This window comes from Dromiciops gliroides, chromosome 2 (assembly GCF_019393635.1).
Source record: "Dromiciops gliroides isolate mDroGli1 chromosome 2, mDroGli1.pri, whole genome shotgun sequence".
NCBI classification, from domain to species: Eukaryota; Metazoa; Chordata; class Mammalia; order Microbiotheria; family Microbiotheriidae; genus Dromiciops; species Dromiciops gliroides.
The window spans coordinates 477981249-478005492 of NC_057862.1; the positions used below are offsets into that span (position 1 = coordinate 477981249).

The following is a 24244-nucleotide window of genomic DNA, read 5'->3' on the forward strand; positions in this document are numbered from 1 at the left end:
ATACTCCAAGTATAGAGGAAGGGGAAATGATGTGAGTAAAAGCAAGAAGACAAAAGTTTGAAGTGGAGTCTAATTTGAAATATTGGAAGAAATGAAAAAAAACCTGGAAAATTAGGTTGGAGCCAACTTTTGGAATCTTTGAAAGCTCATTTACTAGGTAGGCAATGGGAAGACATGAAAAACTTATGAGTAGAGGGATGATGATGGTCTTTGCAAAGATGTTTTATGAATATGGAAGCAACATACTACTAGCTTTATGGCTCTGGGCAAAGAAAGAACTTAAGTTCCTTGGGCCTCAGTTTCCTCATCTATAAAATTAAGGGATTGAAATTGACCCCAGGGGCAGCTAGGTGGCGCAGTGGATAAAGTACTGGCCTTGGATTCAGGAGGACCAGAATTCAAATCCGACCTCAGACATTTGACACTTACTAGCTGTGTGACCCTGGGCAAGTCATTTAACCCTCATTGCCCCACAATGAAAAGAAAAAAATAGAAAAGAAAGTGATCCCAAATGACCCTTTGAACTCTAAATGTATCTTTTGATTACCTGGGTAGTACAGAAAGGAATAGAATGAAAAAAAGAAAGACTGGTTGACTTTATAAAGCAAGGGTCAGTAAAACCAATGCCTAGTGCCTGTTTTCATATGGTCTATGAGCTAGAAATATTTTTAATATTTTGTGATGTGAAAATTATATGAAATTCAAATTTCAGTGTCCCTAAATAAAGACCACAGCTATATTCATTCATTATGTATTGTCTACGACTGCCATCACACTACAGTGGCAGGAAGAAGTTGAGAGACATAGACCAGATATGGTATTCTTTGCTTCACACTGTATACTCCAAATTGTAGTTATACAATTACAAAAGCATTTTGAGTACCACGTGTACTACCATGATTTTTTAAAAATTAGCAATGTATTCCCATCATGTCAAACAAAACGAAGAGAAAAAAGTTTTATTATGACTTTCTGAAACAAATCTTTCTGAACAAGAACTGTCCTCAGCCACTATTATGGAAGACTGAATGACTGGAAATTAGCTTTTGCAGCAGATGAAGTCAACAAAATTACAAGGCAAAACAGTGCTTATGTGCAAAATTTGTACTGGGGTAAAGTCAATTCAATTTGTTTGAATCACAAGTAACATCAAGCTGCTTTATACACTTCCTGTGCCTCAGAACTTAAAAGAAAAAGTGAGATCTCCATTTCCACATGAATTTGCAGTGGACATACTTTCCATGCTAAAACTACAATTCCAGCAGTTTTTTCAGATCATGATGATCTTGATGCAGGTGTAAAATTTCCATATTTCAAAATCTACTTAACTATAATTATTTTCCACCCAAATCTTCAATTGACATGTAATATAATGTAAATAATATAATGACATGCTAAAAGACATATTGAAAAGAATCTGATAGGATTCTATAAATGCCTTCCAGGTAATGAATTTACTCAAAGTCATTTGCTCAGACTGATATCAGCATTTGGTAGTATCTGTGTGGAAAGACATTTTCAAAGATGAAATATGTAAAATCTCATTACAGATTAGCATTAACAGATGAACATTTGTAATTGTTTTTGATTACAAGAAACACTAACTTTGAACCCTTATTAATCAAAATGTTATCCTCAAAAAAGAATTCCATTTTTCTCAGTAGACCTCTGTTACAAAAACATTGTATTCCATTACTGTTATCATATTTGGAATATGATATTTCCCAATATATTGGGAAAGGGACTGGCAAAATAATGGAGATTACTCTGCTGTAACAAAAATGGATCATATTTGAATGGAGGAAAATTCAACGTGCTATATTAGTAAGATCTCCCAGGGTTTTTCATTTGCTTGTTTTGCAGGGAAATGAGGGTTAAGTGACTTTCCCAGGATCACACAGCTAGTAAATGTCAAGTGTTTAAGGCCAGATTTGAACTCAGGTCCTCCTGAATCCAGAACTGGTGTTTTATCATCTGCACCACCTAGCTGCCCCAATCTCCCAGGCTTTTAAAGGGAGGCAGTAAGAAGTAGAAGACGCTGACAGTCTAAAATATTAACATCCCAGGTATTTGCAATTAGCCATGGTTTATCCATGGAAAAAAATGGGCTTGAATGTTGTTTATAAGCAATGGTTACATAATCCAAGGATCAGTTTTTTGTCAGAACACTCTTCATTGACTAATTCCAGTCTCTCCACAATTTGGTAAATATTTTTCAACAGTTGCTGTGGGGGGGCAGCTAGGTGGCACAGTGGATAGAACTGGCCCTGGAGTCAGGAGGACCTGAGTTCAAATCCGGCCTCAGACACTTACTGGCTGTGTGACCTTGGGCAAGTCACTTAACCCCAATTGCCTCGCCAAAAGAACAAAACAAAAAAAAACAACAATAAAATAGATGGCAAGCACTAAAGTTTTAGGACATCTTTTTAAACAAAAAAATTTATTTTAACCATAACCAAATATTTTTTTTGTTTCAATGAAACTGACAATTTTCTTGAAAAATTATAGCAAGTTCCATCTGCATGAATATGTAAAATGATGAAATTGTCGTGTTTATCTTTATAATCATTGAGCTTGCTTACTTGTTAACATTATGAATACATTAACATGTACTCTTTTTTTTTTTTTGGTAAGGCAATTGAGGTTAAGTGACTTGCCCAGGGTCACACAGCTAGTAAGGGTTAAGTGTCTGAGGCTGGATTTGAACTCAGGTACTCCTGAATCCAGGGCCGGTGCTTTATCCACTGCGCCACCTAGCTGCCCCCAACATGTACTCTTGGAGTGACTGTCATTAATTCTATAATCTCAAAAATTTTCCTGCCAATAAAGTGAATTGCAGTGTGTCCATGGCTACCCATCCTTTGTAATACTTGTCCATGACCTCTCATTTTGCCACAGGGGATCCATACAACATGCTTGAGGTCTTCCTCAGTTTCTTTTTTTCCCCCAATAATAAACATTTTTATTTAAAATTTTGAGTTCCGATTTTTATCTCTCCTTGCCTCCTCTCTACCCTCCCTGAGGCAGTAAGCAATCAGATATAGGTTATCCATGTGCAATTATGTAAAACATTACCATGTTAGTAATTTTGTACAAAAAACTTGGATAAAAGAAAAAAATGAAAGAAAGTGGAAAAATAGCATGCTTCAATCTGTGTTCAATCAATATCAGTTCTTTCTTTGCAGATGGATAGTGTGCTTCATCATTAGTCCTTTGGGATGGTCTTAGATCATTGTATTGATGAGGAAAGTTGTCATTCATAGTTCTTCATCAAACAAGATTGCTGTTACTATGCACAATATTCTGGTTCTGTTCACGTCACTATGCATCAGTTCATGTAAGTCTTTCCAGGCCTTTCTGAAATTGTCCATTTGTAATTTCTTAAACTACAATAATATTGCATCACCATCATATACCACGGTTTGTTTAATTATTCCCCAGTTGATGGGCATTGCTTTGATTTCCAAATCTTAGCCATCACCAAAAAAAGCTGCTATAAATATTTTTGTACAAGTAGGTCTTTTTTCTCTTTTGGGGGATATCTTTGGGATATAAACCTAGTAGTAGTATTGCTGGATCAAAGGGTATGCACAGTTTTATAGCCCTTTGGGTATAGTTCCAAATTGCTCTCCAGAATGGTTGGGTCAGTTCACAACTCCACCAACAGTGAATTAGGGGGCAGCTAGGTGGCGCAGTGGATAGAGCACCGGCCCTGGAGTCAGAAGTACCTGAGTTCAAATCCAGCCTCAGACACTTAACAGTTACTAGCTGTGTGACCCTGGGCAAGTCACTTAACCCCAATTGCCTCACTAAAAAAAAACCAAAAACAGTGAATTAGCATCCCAGTTTTCCCACATCCCCTCCAACATCCAATATTTTCCTTTTTTGTTATATTAGCCACTCTGATAGATGTGAGGTGGTACTTTATTTTATTTTTGTGAGGTAACTGGGGTTAAGTGACTTGCCCAGAGTCACACAGCTAGTTAAGTGTCTGAGGCCGGATTTGAACTCAGGTCCTCCTGACTCCAGGGCTGGTGCTCTATCCACTGCACCACCTAGCCACCACTGAGGTGGTACTTTAAAGTTTTAATATGCATTTCTCTGATCAGTAGTTACCTAGAACATTTTTTTCATGTCTATAAATAGCTTTGATTTCTTTGTCTGAAAATTGCCTGTTCATATCTTTTGACCATTTATCACTTGGGGAATGACTTGTATTTTTATAAATTTAACTCAACTCTCTATAAATCCTCAATTTCTTTTGACACTGCAAAAGTATCAATGGAACATCCATTATTCCTTGCTTTCTCCACCTGACTAGTGCATCATATTTTTGAATCACATGCTTCTTTGACATCTCTGACTATGCTTCTTTTTAATTCTTTGTTTAGAATGTTTTGTACTATGCTTATGCTCAAAAAGGAACTCTCTATTGCCTTTTATGTGATAATAAATTTTAACTCTTAGAAAAATGATAGTGTTCCATGACTTGTAGTCATACAACACAGGTAGAATACTGGTATTTTAAAAAGATGGGTCTTTGTTTCATGTAATAGTTTGTGGTCATTAAGAGAAATATGGAATTCCCAAAAACAATCCTGTCCAAATCTTTGCCTAACCTTTGGCCAAGATTATGTATACTGACAGATAAACTCCATAAATTGTCCATCCAGTTGCATATTGTAAGATGGAAAATAGGCATTCTTCATCCAGCTGATTTTCCCTGTGGGGATGGTTGGAGTCAGGCTTTTGATTATGGATATCAACAAGGAGGCTGTACAGTGTACATGGGCTTGATGCAACTGGTACAATGTGATCTTCATACAAAAACATCTGCAGAACCTTATTAGCTATGAAGAATCCTCTTTGACTAGAACTTGGTACTGGGTCCTCTCAGTAACAGTGATAGAACATCTTTGGTTTGCGGGGAGGGGTTTGTTTGTTAGGCAATCTGGGTTAAGTGACTTGCCCAGGGTCACACAGCTAGTGTCAAGTGTCTTGAAGCTGGATGTGAACTGAGGTCCTTCTGACTCTACAGCTGGTACTCTATCCATTGCACCACTTAGCTGCCCCAATGAAATATCTTTGGCAAACAAATCTCTTGTTTTATGTCTGACATGATATAAATGATTAAAGGATCATCCAACTAAGTTATCTATTAGATTTCTCAAGGAATCTTATATAATTATGACATGTATAGGATACAGCCTATAAGAGGAAAGTCTTTAAGATATTTCCCTGTAGTTAGTGAAATGCATTTTTTATAGTCAACAAACAGTAAGTACTATAAGATCTAGTATTTTTGACATCTCTCATTTCAATTCCATGATGATAAAAGATGTATCTACTCTGGAATATCTCATAAAATATTGCCTATTCCCTTCAAATAACCTTAGCAGGATGGCTTCAAGGCATGTGTAGATTATTTTTATAATATTTTTCCAGAGATGTGAAAATAGGTATTTGGGTTGGTAGTTATTGATAATTTCTTAGTCTCCTTTTTGGAAAAGTAATAAAGAGGAATTTTTTCCCCATGAATTTTATATCTTGCTGTCCTTTGAGATAACTTTTAAAATTGATCTCTCAATGCTCTCAAAATTGTGTTGCCTCTGTTATGGACCTCATCTGCATATACTTGACCATGTCTAGCTGCTTTTCTCATCTTTGTTCCTTTCGATGTTGTTTTTACTTCAACTGACATCTGCAATTAACCCAGTTGTGGTACCTTTCCTATCCTTGATAAAACTTGTCATAAATAACTTTGCTGATATATTTCCCTCTTCTGTTCTACCTACTGAACTCCCTAGTTTCAATTCTCAAATAAAAACCCTTATTTTACTGGAAGCCTTGTACGGTTCTCTTAATTCTAGTGTCTTCCCTGTTAAATTACTTCCTATTTATCCGGTATATAGCTTGTTTTACGTATTTTTGTTTTCATGTTTTTCCCCATTAGATTGTAAACTTCTTGAGAACAGGGACTTTCTTTTGACTCTTTTCGTATCCCTAGTGCTTGGCACAGAGCCTAACACACAGCAGATAATAAATATTAATTGATTTTTCCATATCTCATCGTTGTCCTTCCATTTTCATTCTTAAATATTCTTTGGATAAATTTACTAAATTGGATTCTTGGCAAGCTTTGTTAAGGGTGGTTTTATCGGGAGCAGCTAGGTGGCTCAGTGGATTAAGCACCGGCCCTGGATTCAGGAGTACCTGAGTTCAAATCCGGCCTCAGACACTTGACACTTACTAGATGTGTGACCATGGGCAAGTCACTTAACCCCTATTACCCTGAAAACAAAAACAAACAAACAAACAAAAAACAAACTTTCGACATTCCCTCTCAAATTCTTAACTCGCATTAGCTTGTTATAGTTATTCATTACAGTCAAACTTTACAACAAACATGTATTAAGTACGATGTGCCTGGCACTGCTAAGTCCTGGGGATAAAGGCAAAAACCAGTCCCTATTCTCAAAGATCTCAGTCTAATACAGGAGGTGGATGTAAACTATGTAAGGACAAAAGAGAAACAATAAATTGGAGATAATCTTAGAGGGAAGTCACTATATTCATTATCGCCTAAAATATATCATACAACACAAACATTTATTAGTCCCGTATTATATACCAGGCACTGGAGATCACGCATACAAAAAATTAAGTAAATCTTGCTCTCAAGAATTTTATTTTCTACAGTGCAGACAGCTGACCTCGGGAAGACCTGGGTTCAAGTCTCCCTTCTAATACATACTGATAATGTGACTGTGGACAGGTCACCCGAGATTTAAATAGCGGAGCAGGGATCATACCTACAATGGTCGAGAGGGTTTCTTCATCAGGGAACTACTGGCACCAATGCAAATCAAGGGGGTGTGCCCGCGCACACACACACACGCCTTCAGACAATTCTACCACAAGACACCCCTCCAAAAAAGCTTTCGGACGAGTTTACCGTAAAACATCCCCCCCAAAACGCTTTCAGACAAGCCTACCATAAATAAGACACCCATATATCAAACAAACAAACAGAATAACTTTGGACAAGTCTCCCATAAGACACTCCCTCCAAAAAGGCTTCAGGCAAGTCTACCATAAATTGAAATCCCGGCTTTGTCACTTAATCGCTGCGACCTCAGGTAATTAACCAGCCTGAACTTCACTGTCAGGACATGAGAAGTGATACGCGCCTCATCATTGAGGCAGCCAGTGGGCTCGCTAGGTCCCTTAGGTAGGTAGAACTACGAGAAAGTAGCCTCACCTCTTCTAGCTACACTAGTTCACAAACAGCACAACTACTGCTATTCTGTCAGTCTCGTCGCTCCCTCCGAGATTTATTCTCTCCTCACTTCCGGATTCCTCTACCTCAGCCAATAGCCTTCGTTTGTCCCTCCCCTTCCGCTCGGAGGGGGCGGGTTAGCAGCGAGCCAGTGGCAGAACGACTTCCGGCGGCGGGAGCTGCGCGGCCCCTTATCATGGTGAGTGGGCCGCGGGCCCGGGCCCGGGTTTTGGGGTATCTGGCGCTGACTCGGAGAGGCCATTGTCCCGTGCCGCGGCACTGTCGAGTTGGGGCTGGGGCGTTTCGGCTGTCTTCCGGCCTCTGTCTGTCCGGAAGCCAGGCGGCAGCTGCTTCCTGGAAGGTTCCCCCCCCCCCAACCCAGCCCGCTCCCGCTCTCAGCTTTCTCTTCCCAACTGTCGAGGCCTCCAGCCTCCCGGGCTGTCGGAGCTGCTGACGACCTTGGGGTTCGGCTGCTCCTGCCTTCACTGACCCGGGGGCAGCTGCGGTTGGCCGCCGTATTGGAGTCGACGTCCCGCTCCCTCTGGCTGCCGAGTGCCCTGGTCTGGCCACAGGTGCCTGGTGCTCCGCTCTATTTTCTTACTGTAAAAATAACTAGACTGAGAGGCACCCCTCAGAGCATGAGCGATCCCAGGACATTTGCAAAGAGTTCTCAAAACAAGAATTGCTATTAATACGAGGAGAGTATATACAGATATTTATTAAGCACCTGCTTTGCCCTAGGCTTTGAGTGCTCCACATCACAGAGAAATGCCAGTCACAACAATTTAGGGTTTCATCACCCCATATCCAGCGAATGGCCAAAGATGACGAGAGGAATAATCAACAAGCATTTATAAATTGCCTACTAAGTTCCAGGTCCTGGCGTGTTGAGGACACAAAAGCAAAAAGTGAACAAGCTCACCTTCTGATGGGGAGACAGCACACAGATAGATGTTTGTGTACAGATATAGGGATGTGTGTGTTTGCCATATATATATATATAGTGGAGTGACACACCACACAAATATATATGTGTATACATACATACATACATACATATATATATATATGTGTGTGTGTGTGTGTGTATTTACAGACATAATTGTTCAGTCTTTTCAGTTGTGTCCGACTCTTCTTGGTGAATGAAGTTAATAGGGTTAAGTGACTTGTACAGGGTCACACAGCTACTAAGTGTCTAAGGCAGGATTTGAATTTCGGAGGTTAAGTCTTTTCGACTTCAGGCCTGGCACCCTATCCACTATACCAAAGCTTCTTAAACTGTGGGTCGGGACTCCATATGGGGTCGAGTAACTCAATGTGGGGGTCATGAAAAATTTGGCAACAGTAAAATGTTATGTATATGTATTTTATATATCTATATGCCCTGGGGCATGTAAAAATTTCTCCCTGGAAAAGGGGTCACAAGTGCAAAAAAGTTTAAGAAGCCTTGCACTATATATACTACCTAGCTGCCCTTATATGTGTATACACATATATATTTGTGTGTTGTCTCCACTATTAAAAGGCGAACTTGAAAGGAGGGACCATTTGGAAAGATAGACAGACAGACATAGGTAGTAAATTGAAGGTAATCAGAGGAAAGGTCCAAGAGAGTAGGGACTGGTTGTTTTTGCCCTTTGCTGTTTGTTTAAGTCATTTCCACTCATGTCCAACTCTTTGGACCCCATTTGGGGTTTTCTTGGTAAAGATACTGACTGTAGTGGTTTGCCATTTCCTTCTGCAGCATTTATTTTACAGATTGAGGAAATTTAGAAATTGAGGCGAACAGGGTTAAGTGATTTGTCACACAGTCAGGCCAGATTTGAACTCAGGAAAATTAATCTTCCTAACTCCAGGGCTGGCTTTCTCTGCCATTTAGCTGCCCATTTTGCCAATATATAGATAGTAAATTGAAAGTAATTAGAGGGAAGACCCAACAATGCTGGGACAGACCAGGAAAGACTTCTTGCAGAAAGTAGGATTTGAGCTAAGTCTTGAAGGAATTCAGGGCAATGAACTTGGACTAAGGAAGAACTGGTTTCAAATCTGACTTGAGGGGCAGCTAGGTGGCTCCGTGGATAAAGCACTGGCCCTGGATTCAGAAGGACCTGAGTTCAAATTCGGCCTCAGACACTTGACACTAGCTGTGTGACCCTGAGCAAGTCACTTAACCCTCACTGCCCAGCAAAAAAACAAACAAACAAACAAAAAAAAACTGACTTGAGTTACTGGTTGTGATTGGGCAAGTCATTTTCTGTGCCCTTTTTGTCATTTTTGAAATGAAGGGACTGAACTCAGTGGCCTCTGATCCCTTCCAGCCCTACATTTATATGATGCTAAAAAGTTTTTAGGTACCCTCTGAGAGAACTGTAAGCTAGGATGACAGGTATCTGCGTTGAAAGCTGACTCCCTTGAAGAATATGTTGTATTTACCTCCCCTCTCCCTCCCCCAACTGCTTCTTTGTATCCCTGGAGTTTAATCCAGTATGTGGTAGACAGTATGTACTCAATAAATGCTAAGTAACTGAATGTCTGACTTATGTTTTTACATGAGTATTTTGCCCAGTAAAACTTAAGGGCAGGAACAGTTTGTCTTTGTATCCCTTGTGCATTTAGCACATAGTAGGTATTCAGTAAATGTTTGTGAAATTGAAATGAATTATTGAATTAAGGGGAGTCTCATGTCTCCTTGAATTAGATGTGTGTGTGTGTGTGTGTGTGTGTGTGTGTTTAAGAAGCTATTTTCAGCTTTGTTGTATCTTTAAGAAGCTATTTTCAGCTTTGTTTCAAGATTCCCAATCTTTTGTCACAGCTCCATGCCTCTGCTCCATGAAGGATTTGGGCAGCTCTTTAACTGGAGTATGTCAGTTAAGTGGTCACTTTTAGTAGCCAAGTTAGAATTTTAAACTTATGTTTAATACCGTTTGATCCAGCAATACCACTTCTATTTCTGTATCCCAAAGAGAACCAAAAAAAGGTGAAAGGACCTGTTTGTACAAAAATATTTATAGCAGCTCTTTTTGTAGTGGCAAAGAACTGAAAATTGAGGGAATGCCCGTCAAACAGGGAATGGCTGAATAAGTTGTAATATGTCATTGTAATGGAATATTTCCGTGCTATAAGAAATGATGAGCAGGCTGATGTCAGAAAAACCTGGAAAGACTTAGTGGAACTGTTGCAAAGTGAAGTGAACAGAACCAGGAGAACATTGTTCACAGTAATAGCAGTACTGTACAATGATAACTGTGAATGACTTGGCTATTCTCAGCAATATATATATTTTTTTAATTTTAGTGAGGCAATTGGGGTTAAGTGACTTGCCCAGGGTCACACAGCTAGTAAGTGTTAAGTGTCTGAGGCCGGATTTGAACTCAGGTACTCCTGACTCCAGGGCCAGTGCTCTATCCACTGCGCCACCTAGCTGCCCCTCTCAGCAATATATTGATGCAAGACAGTTCCAAAGGACTTATGATGAAAAATGCTATCCACCTCCAGAGAAAGAACTGATGGAGTCTGTATGCAGTTCGAAGCATACTATTGTTCATTTACAGTATTTTTTCATGTTTTTTTTTTTTCCTTTGGGTTTTTGTATTCTTTCACAACATGACTAATATGGTAAAAAATAAGAATAAAATAAGCTTAGGTTTAGTAATTATGTGCTCTTTACTCTGTGTGTAATTCCAGAAAAAAATATTTAAATAAAGACATAGATATCGAAATACTTCAAACTGATCAGTTGACTTTTTTTTTTAATAACACTGAAAGTTTCTGCCTTTTCCTTCCCTCTAAAACCCATCAGTTTTATACTTTTATTTATTTAAAGATTCTTTAGTCTTAGAATTTGGACAGTAGTTTGAAATATATGGAAATTAGAGGAAACAGGTCCATAACATCAGGACACAGGATAGAAATTTTGTGAAAGTCAGTTGGCAATCTCTCTCTGACTCTGTCTGTCTTGCTCTGATGGTTATTGTTTCAGAAATGCCACCTTATAACATAGATGTAAAAGTAGCTGACTGGCATCCACCACTTCACAGTGAATCTGTATTGTGAAAACATAGAAAAGATGCTCAGTAAAATGTTACATATTAAAGAAATATTTAGGTTACATTGCTTCTTTTTACAGGGGACAATACATCTCTTTCGAAAATCACAAAGATCTTTTGTTGGCAAGTTATCACAGGAATTTAAATTGGTAGCAGCAGATCGAAGGGTAAGTCAATTTTAATACATAATTGTAATTATAATTTGAGGGAATTATTGGTTTAATTTTTTAATTATTTGAAGAAAAATTGGTTAGTATTTTCCTCATAGTTTTAATTTTTGTAAATTGTGCTGACATAGTCGGGGGCGTATTGTCTCATTCATAAGTCAAGCAGTAAACTGGAACAAAAGAAATAGTTGGTTGAACTAAGACTTTAAAAACAGATGAAGTTATGAATTAGCACATGGGCAAGTCACTTAACCCAGATTGCCTTGCAAAAACAAAGTATAAACTTTTAGCCCAGCCCAGCCTGGATCAATTCCCCCACCCTGTTGGGCAATGAGGGTTAAGTGACTTGCCCAAGGTCACACAGCTAGTAAGTGTCAAGTGTCTGAGGCCGGATTTGAACTCAGGTCCTCCTGACTCCAGGGCCAGTGCTCTATCCACTGTGCCACCTAGCTGCTGCTGGATCAGTTTTTAAGAACACCATAAAACTAATCCTGGTTCTATCATGTTCCTTCGGCCCCTATCCCATTCCCCCATTTCAGTTTCCTTTTAGGTATTGTCTTCTTCCATTAGAATGTAAAGGACTGTCTTTCTATTTGTATTCCCAGGGATTAGCCCAGTGCCTGGCACTAATAAGTGTTTAATTATTAGCTTAGAATATTAGCTTAATTATTGGCTTATAATATTGTCATGAAGAGTGGGAATGCCAGTGCCTCACTATAGTAGACTCTTCATGAATGTTTGTTGAATTCAGTGACTTTTTGTTTATTTATTTGTTTGTTTTTGGTGAGGCAATGGGGGTTAAGTGACTTGCTCAGGGTCATACAGCTAGTAAGTGTCAAGTGTCTGAGGTAAGATTTGAACTCAGGTCCTCCTGAATCCAGGGCTGGTGCTCTATCCAGTGCGCCACCTAGCTGCCCCAAATTCAGTGACTTTTTGAACAAAGTCCTAGGAGAAGCGGGAGGAAGTATGATCAAAGGTGCAGGTAAAGGGATTTGTCTTGGTAGTAAACCTGTGGACTCTGTTTCTCCTTTAGAGGGTTGTGGGCTAGTGAAGAGTGCTGGATTTTGACTCAAAAGAACCTAGGCAGGGCACATTCCTTCTCTCAGCTTCATTTTTATAGGCAACTATGTTGCAGTATAGATAGACCATGGGGCTTGAGTTCTAATCCTGCCTCAGACTACATAATTATGTGACCCTGGGCAAGTCATTTAATATCTTGATTAACCATGATTCCAGAGGATTGGTGATAAAATATACTGCCCACTTCTTAAGAAAGAGCTGATGGACTCAAAATATAGAGTAAAACACACATTTTTTGACACAGATAATATGGACATTTGTTTTGCTTATAGGAAAATACACACTTATGTATACTAATTCATTCATTTATTACAAAAGTGTTTTAGTTTTCATTTTTTTCTTTTTCATTGGGTAGTGGAGTGAAGGGAGGAGTTAGGGATAGAATAGCCAAAAGAAAAAGTGGGTCATTGAACAATTTTTTTTTTTAAATACAGAAGAGAACATAAGGCCAGAGAGAATCATGGGCAAAAAGAAGCTTTGAAAGTTCCTGTTGAATTTATTTTTTATATTAAAAAATGTTTAATATCTTGTTTAGCAGTTCCAGAATTTCTCTCATAATTCCCCCAACCCCCTCCCAGAAAGCTATCCCATATGACATATATTTTTAAAGAAAAAAAAGAAGAGGAAAACAGTTCAGCAAAACCAAGGAATACATTTTGGGGGGGCGGGCAATTGGGGTTAAGTGACTTTCCCAGGGTCACAGAGCTAGTAAGTGTTTAGTGTCTGAGGTCGGATTTGAACTCAGGTTCTCCTGACTCCAGGACTGGTGCTCTATCCACTGTGCCACCTAGCTGTCCCAAGGAATACATTTTTTTTTTTTATCCACAAATACATGCAATGTTCCACACTTGTGGACTTAGCAGCTCTGCAAAGAAGTAGGCCATGGGTGTCTTCTCATATCTCTTTCTTTGGGTCCACACTCTGTTCTTTATAGTTTTTCATCATTGATTTTTTGGTTCTTTTATTTACATTGTTGTGGTCATTGTGTGTATTTTTTCTTGTCTCTACTTACTGCATTCTGCATCAGATCTGGCAAATATTTCTATACTTTTCTGTATTCATCATATTCATTGTTTCTTGTGGCACACTCATACTCCGTTACACAGTGGGCCATTGCCCATTTGATGGGCATCTACTTTGTTTCCAATTCTTTGGTGCCAAAAAAAAATGCTACTATAAATATTTTGATATATGTAAGGATTTTGTTTTAATCACTGACCTCTATGGGTTTTAAACCTAATAGTGGAATGCCTGTTTCAGTGGATATGGACTGTTCAGTCACTTTATTTGTATATCTGCTTTCCAAAGTTGTTATACTGACTGATAGCTCCACCAACAATGCACTGGGTTGCCTATATTCCTACAGCCCTTCCAACATTGACTATTCCCATCTTTGCTAATTTGCAGGGTATAAGGTAAAACCTCAAGGTTATTTTTATTTGCATTTCTCTTATAAGTGATTTTGAGCCTTCATGAAAATGGTTGGATTTTATTTTTTAAAAGAAAAGCAAGTTGTACACAATAGAAATTGGCAGTTTCACATACAGTTCTTTTTTGTGTTTTGCTGTGTACACAAAATTTGATTTTTGTCAAGTTCAGAATTTTAAAAATAAATTCAAAAATTTTTTTCTTTCTAAAAACATCCTAACCATAAAGGAGTAATACTTATGTTGCATATCATAGGAGCATTTCTATTTAAAGTAGCCAGCACAGGGATTCATAATTTTAGTAAAACGGTGGACAAAAAGAATATACCACTATAGACTTTTTATATATCTGGTAAAGTCATGAAGTTCTTTTGATCCAAAGGGGGTTTTTTGCAAATAAGCACAAATTTTTCATTTACAGTCTTGGAAGATCTTGCTTTTTGGTGCTATAAACTTACTGTGTACTGGATTCCTACTTATGTGGTGCAGTTCTACTAACAGTATAGGTATGTTACTGGTTTTACTTATAGAAAATTTTATTAATTATATTTAGTTTTCTGATTTTAAATAAAAATGTGCCTTATTTTATACTCCAGGTGTATTCCAGAAATGTGAATTAAATAACACTTTAAATGTACTTTAGGAATCTAATATTTAAAGGAAACTTGATAAATGCCTTCTTTTGAAAGCGAAAACTTTTTTTAAAAATGTTTTGAAAATGTGATTAATCCCTTTATTTAATGTTCAATTTTTAGATGTAGTTTTGCAAAGCAGAGCATACTTGTGACATTTTGTATTCTAATCTGTTATTCTTTTTTTTTTAATCTATTATTCCTGTAGCAATGTTTTTCTCTGATTTATAGTACCAGTTCCAACAGATATACAGGAAAGCTGTGTTACCTAGAACAAAATAAAGTAGTTCTTCAGTAATTACCTAATATAGTCTTTTCAGTTTAAATGTATGAATAAAACCTAATTCTTTTTTGCTGTCTACCTTAATCCAACTAATTAGATAATTGTCAAAAATAAGCATAGACAGCTGGAGGGTGATGACCTGAATAATAAGGAAAATTGTGATGGTTTGTCAGTCAAATGTTCTTAAGCTAGTTAATTCTTAACAATTATTCCAATAACATTTCTTTCCCCTCTTCCCCACCTCCCCCGCCCTTTTTTTTTTTTACAGCTTTAACTGCTTATACATATCTGACAATCTTTGATCTTTTCAGGTAGGTTTTTACAAATCAAATTTTTACTGCTTTTGTAGAATTACTTGTTTTCATTAAAAGAACAAAGAGATTGTTTCCTTTTTAGAAAAGGAAAAGTGGGTTTTGAAGTATAATCAGTTGAATGAAATGACCTAAAGATTCTGCTGGTAGGCATATGCCCCCAAGGACGTCAGTGATAAAAAGAAAGGCCTCATTTATACCAAAATATTTATAGCAGCACTTTTTGCATTAGTAAAGAATTTGCAGGCTGGATGCTTATTGTTTGAGGAATGACTAAACACGTTGTAGTCCATGAATGTGATGGAATATTACTGTGCTATATAAAAAAAAATATGATAAATACAGAGAATCATGAGATTTATATAACTAAGATAAAGTGAAATAAACACAATCTGTAAAACAATATACACAATGTTTACACTATGTAAATGTAAAGAACAACAACACAATCAAAACTGATTGCTGTGAAATTATAATGACCATGCTTGGTCTCAAAAACAACTTATGAGAAGTCACCTCCTTCCTTTCTTTGCAAAGTTAGGGGACTATAGATAGGGAACACTGAAGATGTCAGACTTTTTAAGTATGTTACAATAATTTTGCTGAAAACATTTTTTCTCTTTTTTATTCTTTGATATAAGGAATGGCTCTGAGAGGAGAAACTAGATGACATAAAAACAAAAGCTATCAAACAGAAAGGTGTTATTAAAAAGAAAGGTCTTCTTGGTGAAATAATCTTTGTTGTGAAAGTTAAATAGGAAAGAAATAAGGGAGCAGCTAAGTGGTACAGTGGAGAAAGCACCAGCCTTGGATTCAGGAAGGCCTGAGTTCAAATCCAGCCTCAGACTCTTGACACTTATTAGCCACGTGACCTTGGGCAAGTCACTTAACCCTCACTGCCCTGCAAAAAACAAACAAATAAATAGGGAAGGAGGCAGAAAGAAATACGATTTTTAACTTGCAAAGGAGTTTTTCAAAATTCTTTTAAAAACCTCTCTTGTGATGTATTTTTTTTTTTTAATTTGGTGAGGCAATTGGGGTTAAGTGACTTGCCCAGGGTCACACAGCTAGTTTTATGGGATGGTTACCAGCAATGTTCCTGGGCCACTTATTTACTTTGGGGGGGGGGGCAGGACAATGAGGGTTAAGTGACTTGCCCCGGGTCATACAGCTAATAAGTGTCAAGTATCTGAGGCCAGATTTGAGCTCTGGTCCTCCTGAATCCAGGGCCAGTGCTTTATCCACTGTGCCACCTAGCTGCCCTCTCCTTTGATGTATTTCTAAGAGAGGACACTTATTTTTAAATTCAGTAAATATTTGTCAAATACCTACCAAGTACAAAGCACAGTACTAGGTGCATGAGATGTGTGTGGAGAGCATTAAAAAAATAAATTTTAAAAGATCCCTGGTCTTAGGAATTGTTCAGTTTAATAGGAGAGATAGATACATATTAAATTATCTGAAAACATTAGGGAAAGTAAAATAAAAGTATGGCTTAAGAGAAGACAAAGAGCAACTGTATCATACTAAAAATGCAGCAATATGCTTGAAAAAATGAAATGGCAATATAAACACATTAAAGAAAGTATAACTTATACTGATCTAAAGGGGTAGTATTGGGTAGACAAATAGTAGCTTTAAATAGGCCATTTGTAAAAGAGGAATCACAAATAGTAAATTAAATAAGTATTTGGGGAAATGTTCAGTCTCACTAATAACTAAAACAATTATAGCAATAAATTATAAATGATTACTCCCAATATTGGGAATATTCATCAGTGATTTTACTGATGTAGGTATTCTGCCTTCTGACACTGTAATACACAATATTCATGAATTTTGCTGACTGGGATTCTGGCTTTGAGATTTAGAACTATATTTCAGGGAAATACATTTTTAACAAAAATCACTTATTATTTTGAACTCAATTTCTACAGCAATTGTCTGTTAATTAGCAGCTGAAACTGGGCAAATACACAATCACAATCTTGAAATTTGAAACATTTACTTACATCTTAATCATAGAAACATAATATGCCATACCTTCAAGAAAATATTGCTATCACCTTCATTAATGGGGGGGGCGGGGCAGTGCGGGTTAAGTGATTTTTCCAGGGTCATACAGCTAGTCAAGTGTCTGAGGTTGGATTTGAACTCAGGTCCTCCTGAATCCAGGGCTGGTGCTTTATCCACTGTGCCACCTAGTTGCCCCCCTTAATTTTTAGGATCTCTCTTATTCCTTCCTCTACCCAGAAAGCCAGCCATTTATCCATCCAGCAGAAGAAAAACAGTTCAAAACTAACACATGTGCCTAATAGTATATACAGCATTATACAATCAACAATATTCTTCTTCCCTTCCACAACCCTCCACAAGGAAGGGTGGTACATTTTCTCAGCATTTCTTCAGGGACAAGCTTGGTTGGTTTCATTTTTTAAAAATTCTTTGCATTTATAGTGTTTGTATTGTTTTCCTGATTCTACTTATTTCACCTATCAGTTCATATAAATCTTTCCATGCTTCTCTATATTCTTCATGTTTTTTATGGCTCAGTAATATTCCATAATATTTTATTGTATCCACATATCACAATTTGCTCAGTCATTTCCCAACTACTGGGCACCTGCTTTGTTTCTCAATCTTTGCTGGAAAGAACAAAAAGTACTATCATTAATATTTTTTTTATATATAAGAAAGGACCTTCCTTTAGATATTTGACATACTTTGGGTATTTGCCAAGCAGAGAGTTATCTTTGGGTCAGAGGTATGAACTGATTAGTCATTTCGTTTTTGTATAGTTCCAAATTATTTTCTAGAATGATTGGACTAATTCATAGCTCTACCAATAGTGTAGTAATGTTCCTGACTTCCTGCAAACCTTTGGCCACCAACGTTGATTGTTTCTGTTTTTTATTACTATTGATAATTGGCTGACGTCTAAAATCTCAGTGGCTTCATTTGCATTTTCTTATTTTATTTTATTTTTTAAATTTTTTTTTAGTGAGGCAGTTGGGGTTAAGTGACTTGCTGAGGGTCACACAGCTAGTAAGTGTTAAGTGTCTGAGGCCGGATTTGAACTCAGATACTCCTGATTCCAGGGCTCGTGCTCTATCCATGCATTTTCTTATTAGTAATTTGTAGCATTTCTTCAAGTAGATATAAAGAGCCTGTACTTCTCTTTTTTTTTTTTTTTTTTTTGCAGGGCAATGAGGGTTAAGTGACTTGCCCAGGGTCACACAGCTAGTAAGTGTCAAGTGTCTGAGGCCGGATTTGAACTCAGGTACTCCTGAATCCAGAGCCAGTGCTTTACCACTGCGCCATCTAGCTGCCCATTTGTACTTCTTTTTTGACAGTTGTTTGATCATATCCTTTGACCAGTTCTTGGTCTTATATATTTATGTTAATTCTCTGTTTTGGCTATCAGACCATTATCAGAGCTATTTGATACAAAGATAGTTTACAAAATAAAATCTAAAAAAAACTTGTGTTTCTTTCATACACCCCCAGTTTTCTCAGTAATTCATTACTAATAATTTAATTTAAAAGAAAAAAACTAATTTTTATAAAGATGTAGGAATGCTTTTTATGATAGTAAAAAAATAAAAACAAACCAAAATTCCCAACATTGAGAAAATAGTTACACTGACTTTGATAAATCTGCAATGGAATATTATGTTGCTATAAAGCATGACAAAAACAAAGCCTATACAGAAATATGGAAATCTCTATAGTGTAAAGGGGAAAAATAGGACTGTTATACTCATACTGATTACAACTATATAGCACTTCAAATAAATTATTCACACTATCCCTAAAGGTAACAAAAATGCACCCAATTTAAAAACACATACTTTAGGAACGAATATATAGTTGTAGAAATTCACCTGATTGACCAGAACTTCAGAAAATATCAATGATTTTTCAAAAATAACCAAAACATCAGTATATAGTAGAGGAAGGTTAGTAAATTGGGCAGCTAGGTGATGCAGTGTTTAGAGGACTGGGCTGAAAATCCGGAAGACTTCTCTTCTTGAGTTTAAATCTACCCTCAGACATTTAATTTAGCAGTGTGATCCAGGGCAAGTCCTTAATCCTGTTTGCCTTAGTTCCTCATTTGTAAAATGAGTTCGAGAAGGAAATAGTAAACCACTCCAGTATCTTTGCCAAGAAAACCCCAAATGGGGTCACAAAGAATTGGATTGTTAAATACCTTTTGCTGAATAGAACTAATTAGAATAAATAAAGGAGTTTTCAACAACAAAACAAATTTTGGCCAAAGTACATACTAGTATTCAATTCAGAAGCATAATTAAAGGAATGAGTATATTTTTCTCACTTTTTAAAATATTATCATTTTACCTTTGAAGATAATATGTATTCCATTTTCTCCACTTAAGTCTTTTCCAGCCAAACATGGTAGTTGATTCATGCTCATTTCTGGTTGACTGAAAGGGTCTGATTATTTTGATGGTGAATAAAAATTGTTCCAAACCTGTTGATGAAGAAGCTATAATTTTTTACTGGTTCCCAAACTCCAGGGCCATTATGTCTCTATAACGTCTACTGTCACAGAGTAATTGATGATTTCCTACATACTCTCCACAGGAACTTGTCACCAAAATATCTAGTATACCAGACTAAAACATTGTTTTCCTCATTGTCCCAAGATCCAGTAGCAAATTCCTTGGCAGACTGCAGCCTCCTTGGGGGTGCCACTGTCAGTAGGTTTTGCTAAGCCATATAAATAAAAATCCTCTTTGTGTGTTCATAGCCTTTCATTACCTTCTCCACCCCCTTTTACTTTTCTTACATCTTACTCTGAGATCCAGTGACACTGGCCTCCTGGCTGTTCCTCCAACAAGACACTCCATCTCCCACCTCTGGGAATTTTCACTGGCTTGTCCTTCAGGCCTGGAATTTTCCCTCTCCCCTCTACCTCTTGGCTTCCTTCAAGTCTCAATTAAAATCTCACCTTCTACAGGAAGCCTTTCCTAATCCATACTGAATATAGTGCCTTACCTCAGGCACTGATCAGGTCCAGTTTATTCTGTATGTACCTTGTTTGTACCCAATAGTTTGCATGTTGTCTCCCCATTTAGACTGTGAGCTCCATGGGAGCAGAAACTGTCTTTTACCCTTTTTTGTATGCCCACCACTTAGCACACAGTGCCTGAAACATAATGGTGCTTAATACATGTTTATTGACTTTCTGGTACATAAATTTAACATGGACCTCCACGAAGGGTGAAACCCCGATTCTGTCAGCCTGGTTACCCTCAAAGACAGTTTTCACCAGGAATTTGGTTGAAGGATAAAGAATTAGACAGTTGGAACTGGGAAGAAAGACAACAAAATGAATATAGCCCCCCTGAGGTAGATGGCCTGTGGTTTGTTTCTGGAACCCTGCTACTCACTGGATGGAACAAATTATGCATACATTATATTCTCCATGCAGAATGCTAATACAAATAAATATGCATGTGCTAACCTTTAAGAGTTGTTTTCATTATTGAGCATGTAAGTAAAAGATGCTATTTTATGTTATTTCTCCATATCTTAATAATATGAATGTCATTTATGAGGTAAAATGTGGTTCAATTAAAAAACTGAGTTAAGAATTTAAATGTCATTTCCATCTAAATGATTCTGTAAAATGTTATAATCTTGTGGAAATCATCTTGTCAATAAATAGTTTTTATTCAATGCTTGAATGTTATCCAACAAAGATCTGAGTACATATTTCAAAATAAAATAGTCTGTTGTCCTGTTAGAAGTGTTTATTGTTAATTTACTATGGGTAATCACAGGTATCCTATAGAAACTTGTTAATTCTGAAAGCTGAGCTTCTTTTTAAAATGTAGATATTTAGCTTGAAATAGCTAACTTCTAATTAAATGTATTTTCATTTTTTAATTCAGTTTAGTGACATGTCTGATAAGCTACTGGGTAATGGTGAGGAAACCAAGCCCAGTCTATTCGTTTGGGTAAGTTTGAATAATATCTTCTGCTAAGTGCTTAGTTATAAAATAAACAAATGTAATAAGCGGTTTAAAAAGCTGGCCAGATAATTCCTTGAAGATAAATCCTGTAAGCTTAAAGGACTAGGGAAAAAAATAAGGAGGAAAATACCTTTTGATTAAGATAATAGAATGATTTTTCTAAGAATATGAAATTATAAAAATTAAATTATATGAAAAAATGAAATTTCTATCTTAACCCTGGCCTCTTTGCCATTCTGAGACAAGATAATCCATCTCTCAGCTCCAGGCATTTTCACTGGCTCTCAGGCCTGCAATGTTCTCCTCCCTCATCTACATCTGGCTTCCTTCAAGTCTGTTCTAAAGGCATACCTACAAAAAACCTTTCCCAATCCCTCTTTTTTTTTTTTTTTTTTTTTTAGTGGGGCAATTGGGGTTAAGTGACTTGCCTAGGGTCACACAGCTCGTAAGTGTTAAGTGTCTGAGGCCGGATTTGAACTCAGGTACTCCTGACTCCAGGGCCAGTGCTCTATCCACTGCGCCACCTCGCTGCCCCTCCAATCCCTCTTAATTCTGTTTCTTTCTCTCTGTTCATTATTTCCAGTTTATCTTGTGTATTAGCCACTTTGTACGGAGTTTTTGCATGTGATCTCTCCCTTTAGACTGAACTCCTCAAGGGCAGGAACTGTCTTTTACCTTTCTTTATATCCCCATTACTTAGCACAGTGCCTGGCATACAGCAAATAAATAAGAAGCTTAATAAATGCTTATTGACTCACTGTTGTCATTGTACAAAAGATACTGCATCTTTTAGTAATAGAAAATAAAAGGGATCTTCCCATGAGAAGCATCATTCCAGATGATGTGATAAATATCTTTTACAATACAATATAGGATGGCAAGATTCTTGGGATAGCAGTGGATTCATACAGAAGTTGAACTAACTGTACTCATAGGTTTCTACTTTAACAAAGTGAGCTCGAAATAACTTAAACTTGAACAAGAAGAGAACTACACTCTTATAAAATAATGGCATAGGCCTTGGCAAAGGATATACTGTATTCAGAACAAGCATCTAATGGAAGGACAGTAGAATAGAATTGTCTGTAATGAAGATATCTTTATTGAAATCTATAAAATAGTAGAAGCATGGTAGAGAATATTGGAGTAATGGTTTTTTGTTTGTTTTGTTGCTTGTTTTGTTGTGGGTTTTTGGGGGGTTTTTTGCAGGGCAATGGGGTTAAGTGACTTGCCCAGGGTCACACAGCTAGTAAGTGTCAAGTGTCTGAGGGTGAATTTGAACTCAGGTCCTCCTTAATCCAGGGCCAGTGCTTTATCCACTGAGCTACCTAGCTGCCCCGGAGTAATGATTTTTTAAAAGAGCAGTAGAGGCAATATTGTTATAGAAACAGAATTTGGGCTACCCAACTAGATGGTAGATATAGATAATGTACTAATTACAGATTTGACACAGAAGTAGTGATAGTGATGCAGAATTTCAAGCATCTGGACATCTTCTAGAAGTTTAATTCTGCCAAAAATAAAACACTGGCAAAATTTTCTTTTTTCTAGTTGAATTTTAGCTCTTCAGAAGGCAGAAAAGGCCATCAGAAGGACTTGCATTTCTTGTTTTTTTTTTCCTGACCAGATAATCAACATTTTTATAGCACCTGCTTACTACCTGGCACTATGCTAAGTACTTTATAAATATTATCTCATTTGATCCTTGAGGGAGGGAGGTATTGTTATCCTCGTTTTGCAGATGAGGAAACTGAGATAAACAGAGGTTAAGTGAATTGCCTAGGGTCACACAGCTAATAAGTAGCAAGGAAGACCAATAGATGGATAAACAGATTCCCTCATGCCCCTACCCCTTGCTGTCACACACACACACATCTCAGAGTTGACAGGAAAAGTTAAAGATGTTTTTTTTCATCAAGATTGATTTCTTGAAGTTGATGTTGTTTTGTAGTTCAGATTAGCAAAGAAATGCAAGTCAGATAGTGTGATGAGTTTGGAGTATAAGAATGCAAATCTCTAGGGAAGGAATCAGAATTCACCAATGGAAATTCAACAGTCCATTTTATGCTGATTTCTCACCCTCATCCTATTTCCTGATTTCCTGGAAGAGTGGGAGATTTAACAGGTTATTCTTTGGCTTTGGTTGGGGTTAGGTAAGGTCTGATGTATGTCTGTTTTACAAATGGAGTCGGCTGTCTCCCCTCTTTCTGTAAAGTAGGGAGGATTGTGTTGGAAATGCTGAGAAACGGAATGCTCTGGACAGAATTCTGATATTCTGTGATGTAACTAAGATAGCTTTGGCTCAGTTAAAAACCCAAAGGGGTTGTCCTCTATAATGGTGCCTAAATGTCCCTTTTCCAACTTTAGTGGAATAGGTTTAATGTCTTAGGAGCATGGATTATAGATTGAGAGTTGGAAAATTCATCTGTCTAGTCCAGCCCCAGGTAAATGAGGCCCAGAGAGATTGTGACTTGTTCAAGGTGATACAAAATGTAACTAGCAGAGCTGAGATTAGAAGTGAGGTCCTCTCAATACAAATTCAGCATTGTTTTCCATGTACCATTCTGCCCCTAGGATCTTTCAACATCCTAAACCCAATCCTTGACCATTTCATTTTTAAGGCTAAATACCTCAATGACTTCCTTTCTATCGTCCTTCCTGTGTCCTCTCTCTACATATTAACATCACTCTTGCCCACTGTCCTTTTTCTCAAAGCCAGAGCTAACTATTCAATACTCATTGGGTTTCTGCCTCTCCATTAAAGACTAAAAAGGGAAGAATAATCATGATTAAGAATGAAATAAAATTCATTACACACAAGAGGATTAAGAGAAAACCTAACTTACTTATTTAAGTGAGTTCAGATATTCAGGTCTAGATGAAATAACATCCTAGAGTGTGAAAAAAGTTTGCAGGTATGATTTCAGAGGCACTCTTAGTAATCTTTGAGAAATTGGGGAGAGGGGCAGCTAGGTGGTGCAGTGGGTAGAGCACCAGCCCTGGAGTCAGGAGTACCTGAG

General features: G+C 37.3%; 1 protein-coding gene across 2 annotated transcripts in view; it reads left to right on the forward strand.

Annotated features, from left to right (window-relative positions):
• The first annotated feature begins 7421 nt into the window (after positions 1–7421).
• SLC30A6 (solute carrier family 30 member 6) overlaps positions 7422–24244 on the forward strand; it is a 46432-nt gene continuing 29609 nt past the window's right edge. The window contains exons 1-5 of one of the 2 annotated variants that reach the window (XM_043986816.1): positions 7422–7478; positions 11406–11492; positions 14421–14505; positions 15183–15225; positions 21144–21209. In XM_043986816.1, coding sequence (XP_043842751.1) covers positions 7476–7478; positions 11406–11492; positions 14421–14505; positions 15183–15225; positions 21144–21209 — 284 coding nt within the window. In that variant the 5' untranslated portion in view covers positions 7422–7475. The remainder of the gene's footprint in view (positions 7479–11405; positions 11493–14420; positions 14506–15182; positions 15226–21143; positions 21210–24244) is intronic. The other variant, XM_043986817.1, reaches the window with a different exon arrangement.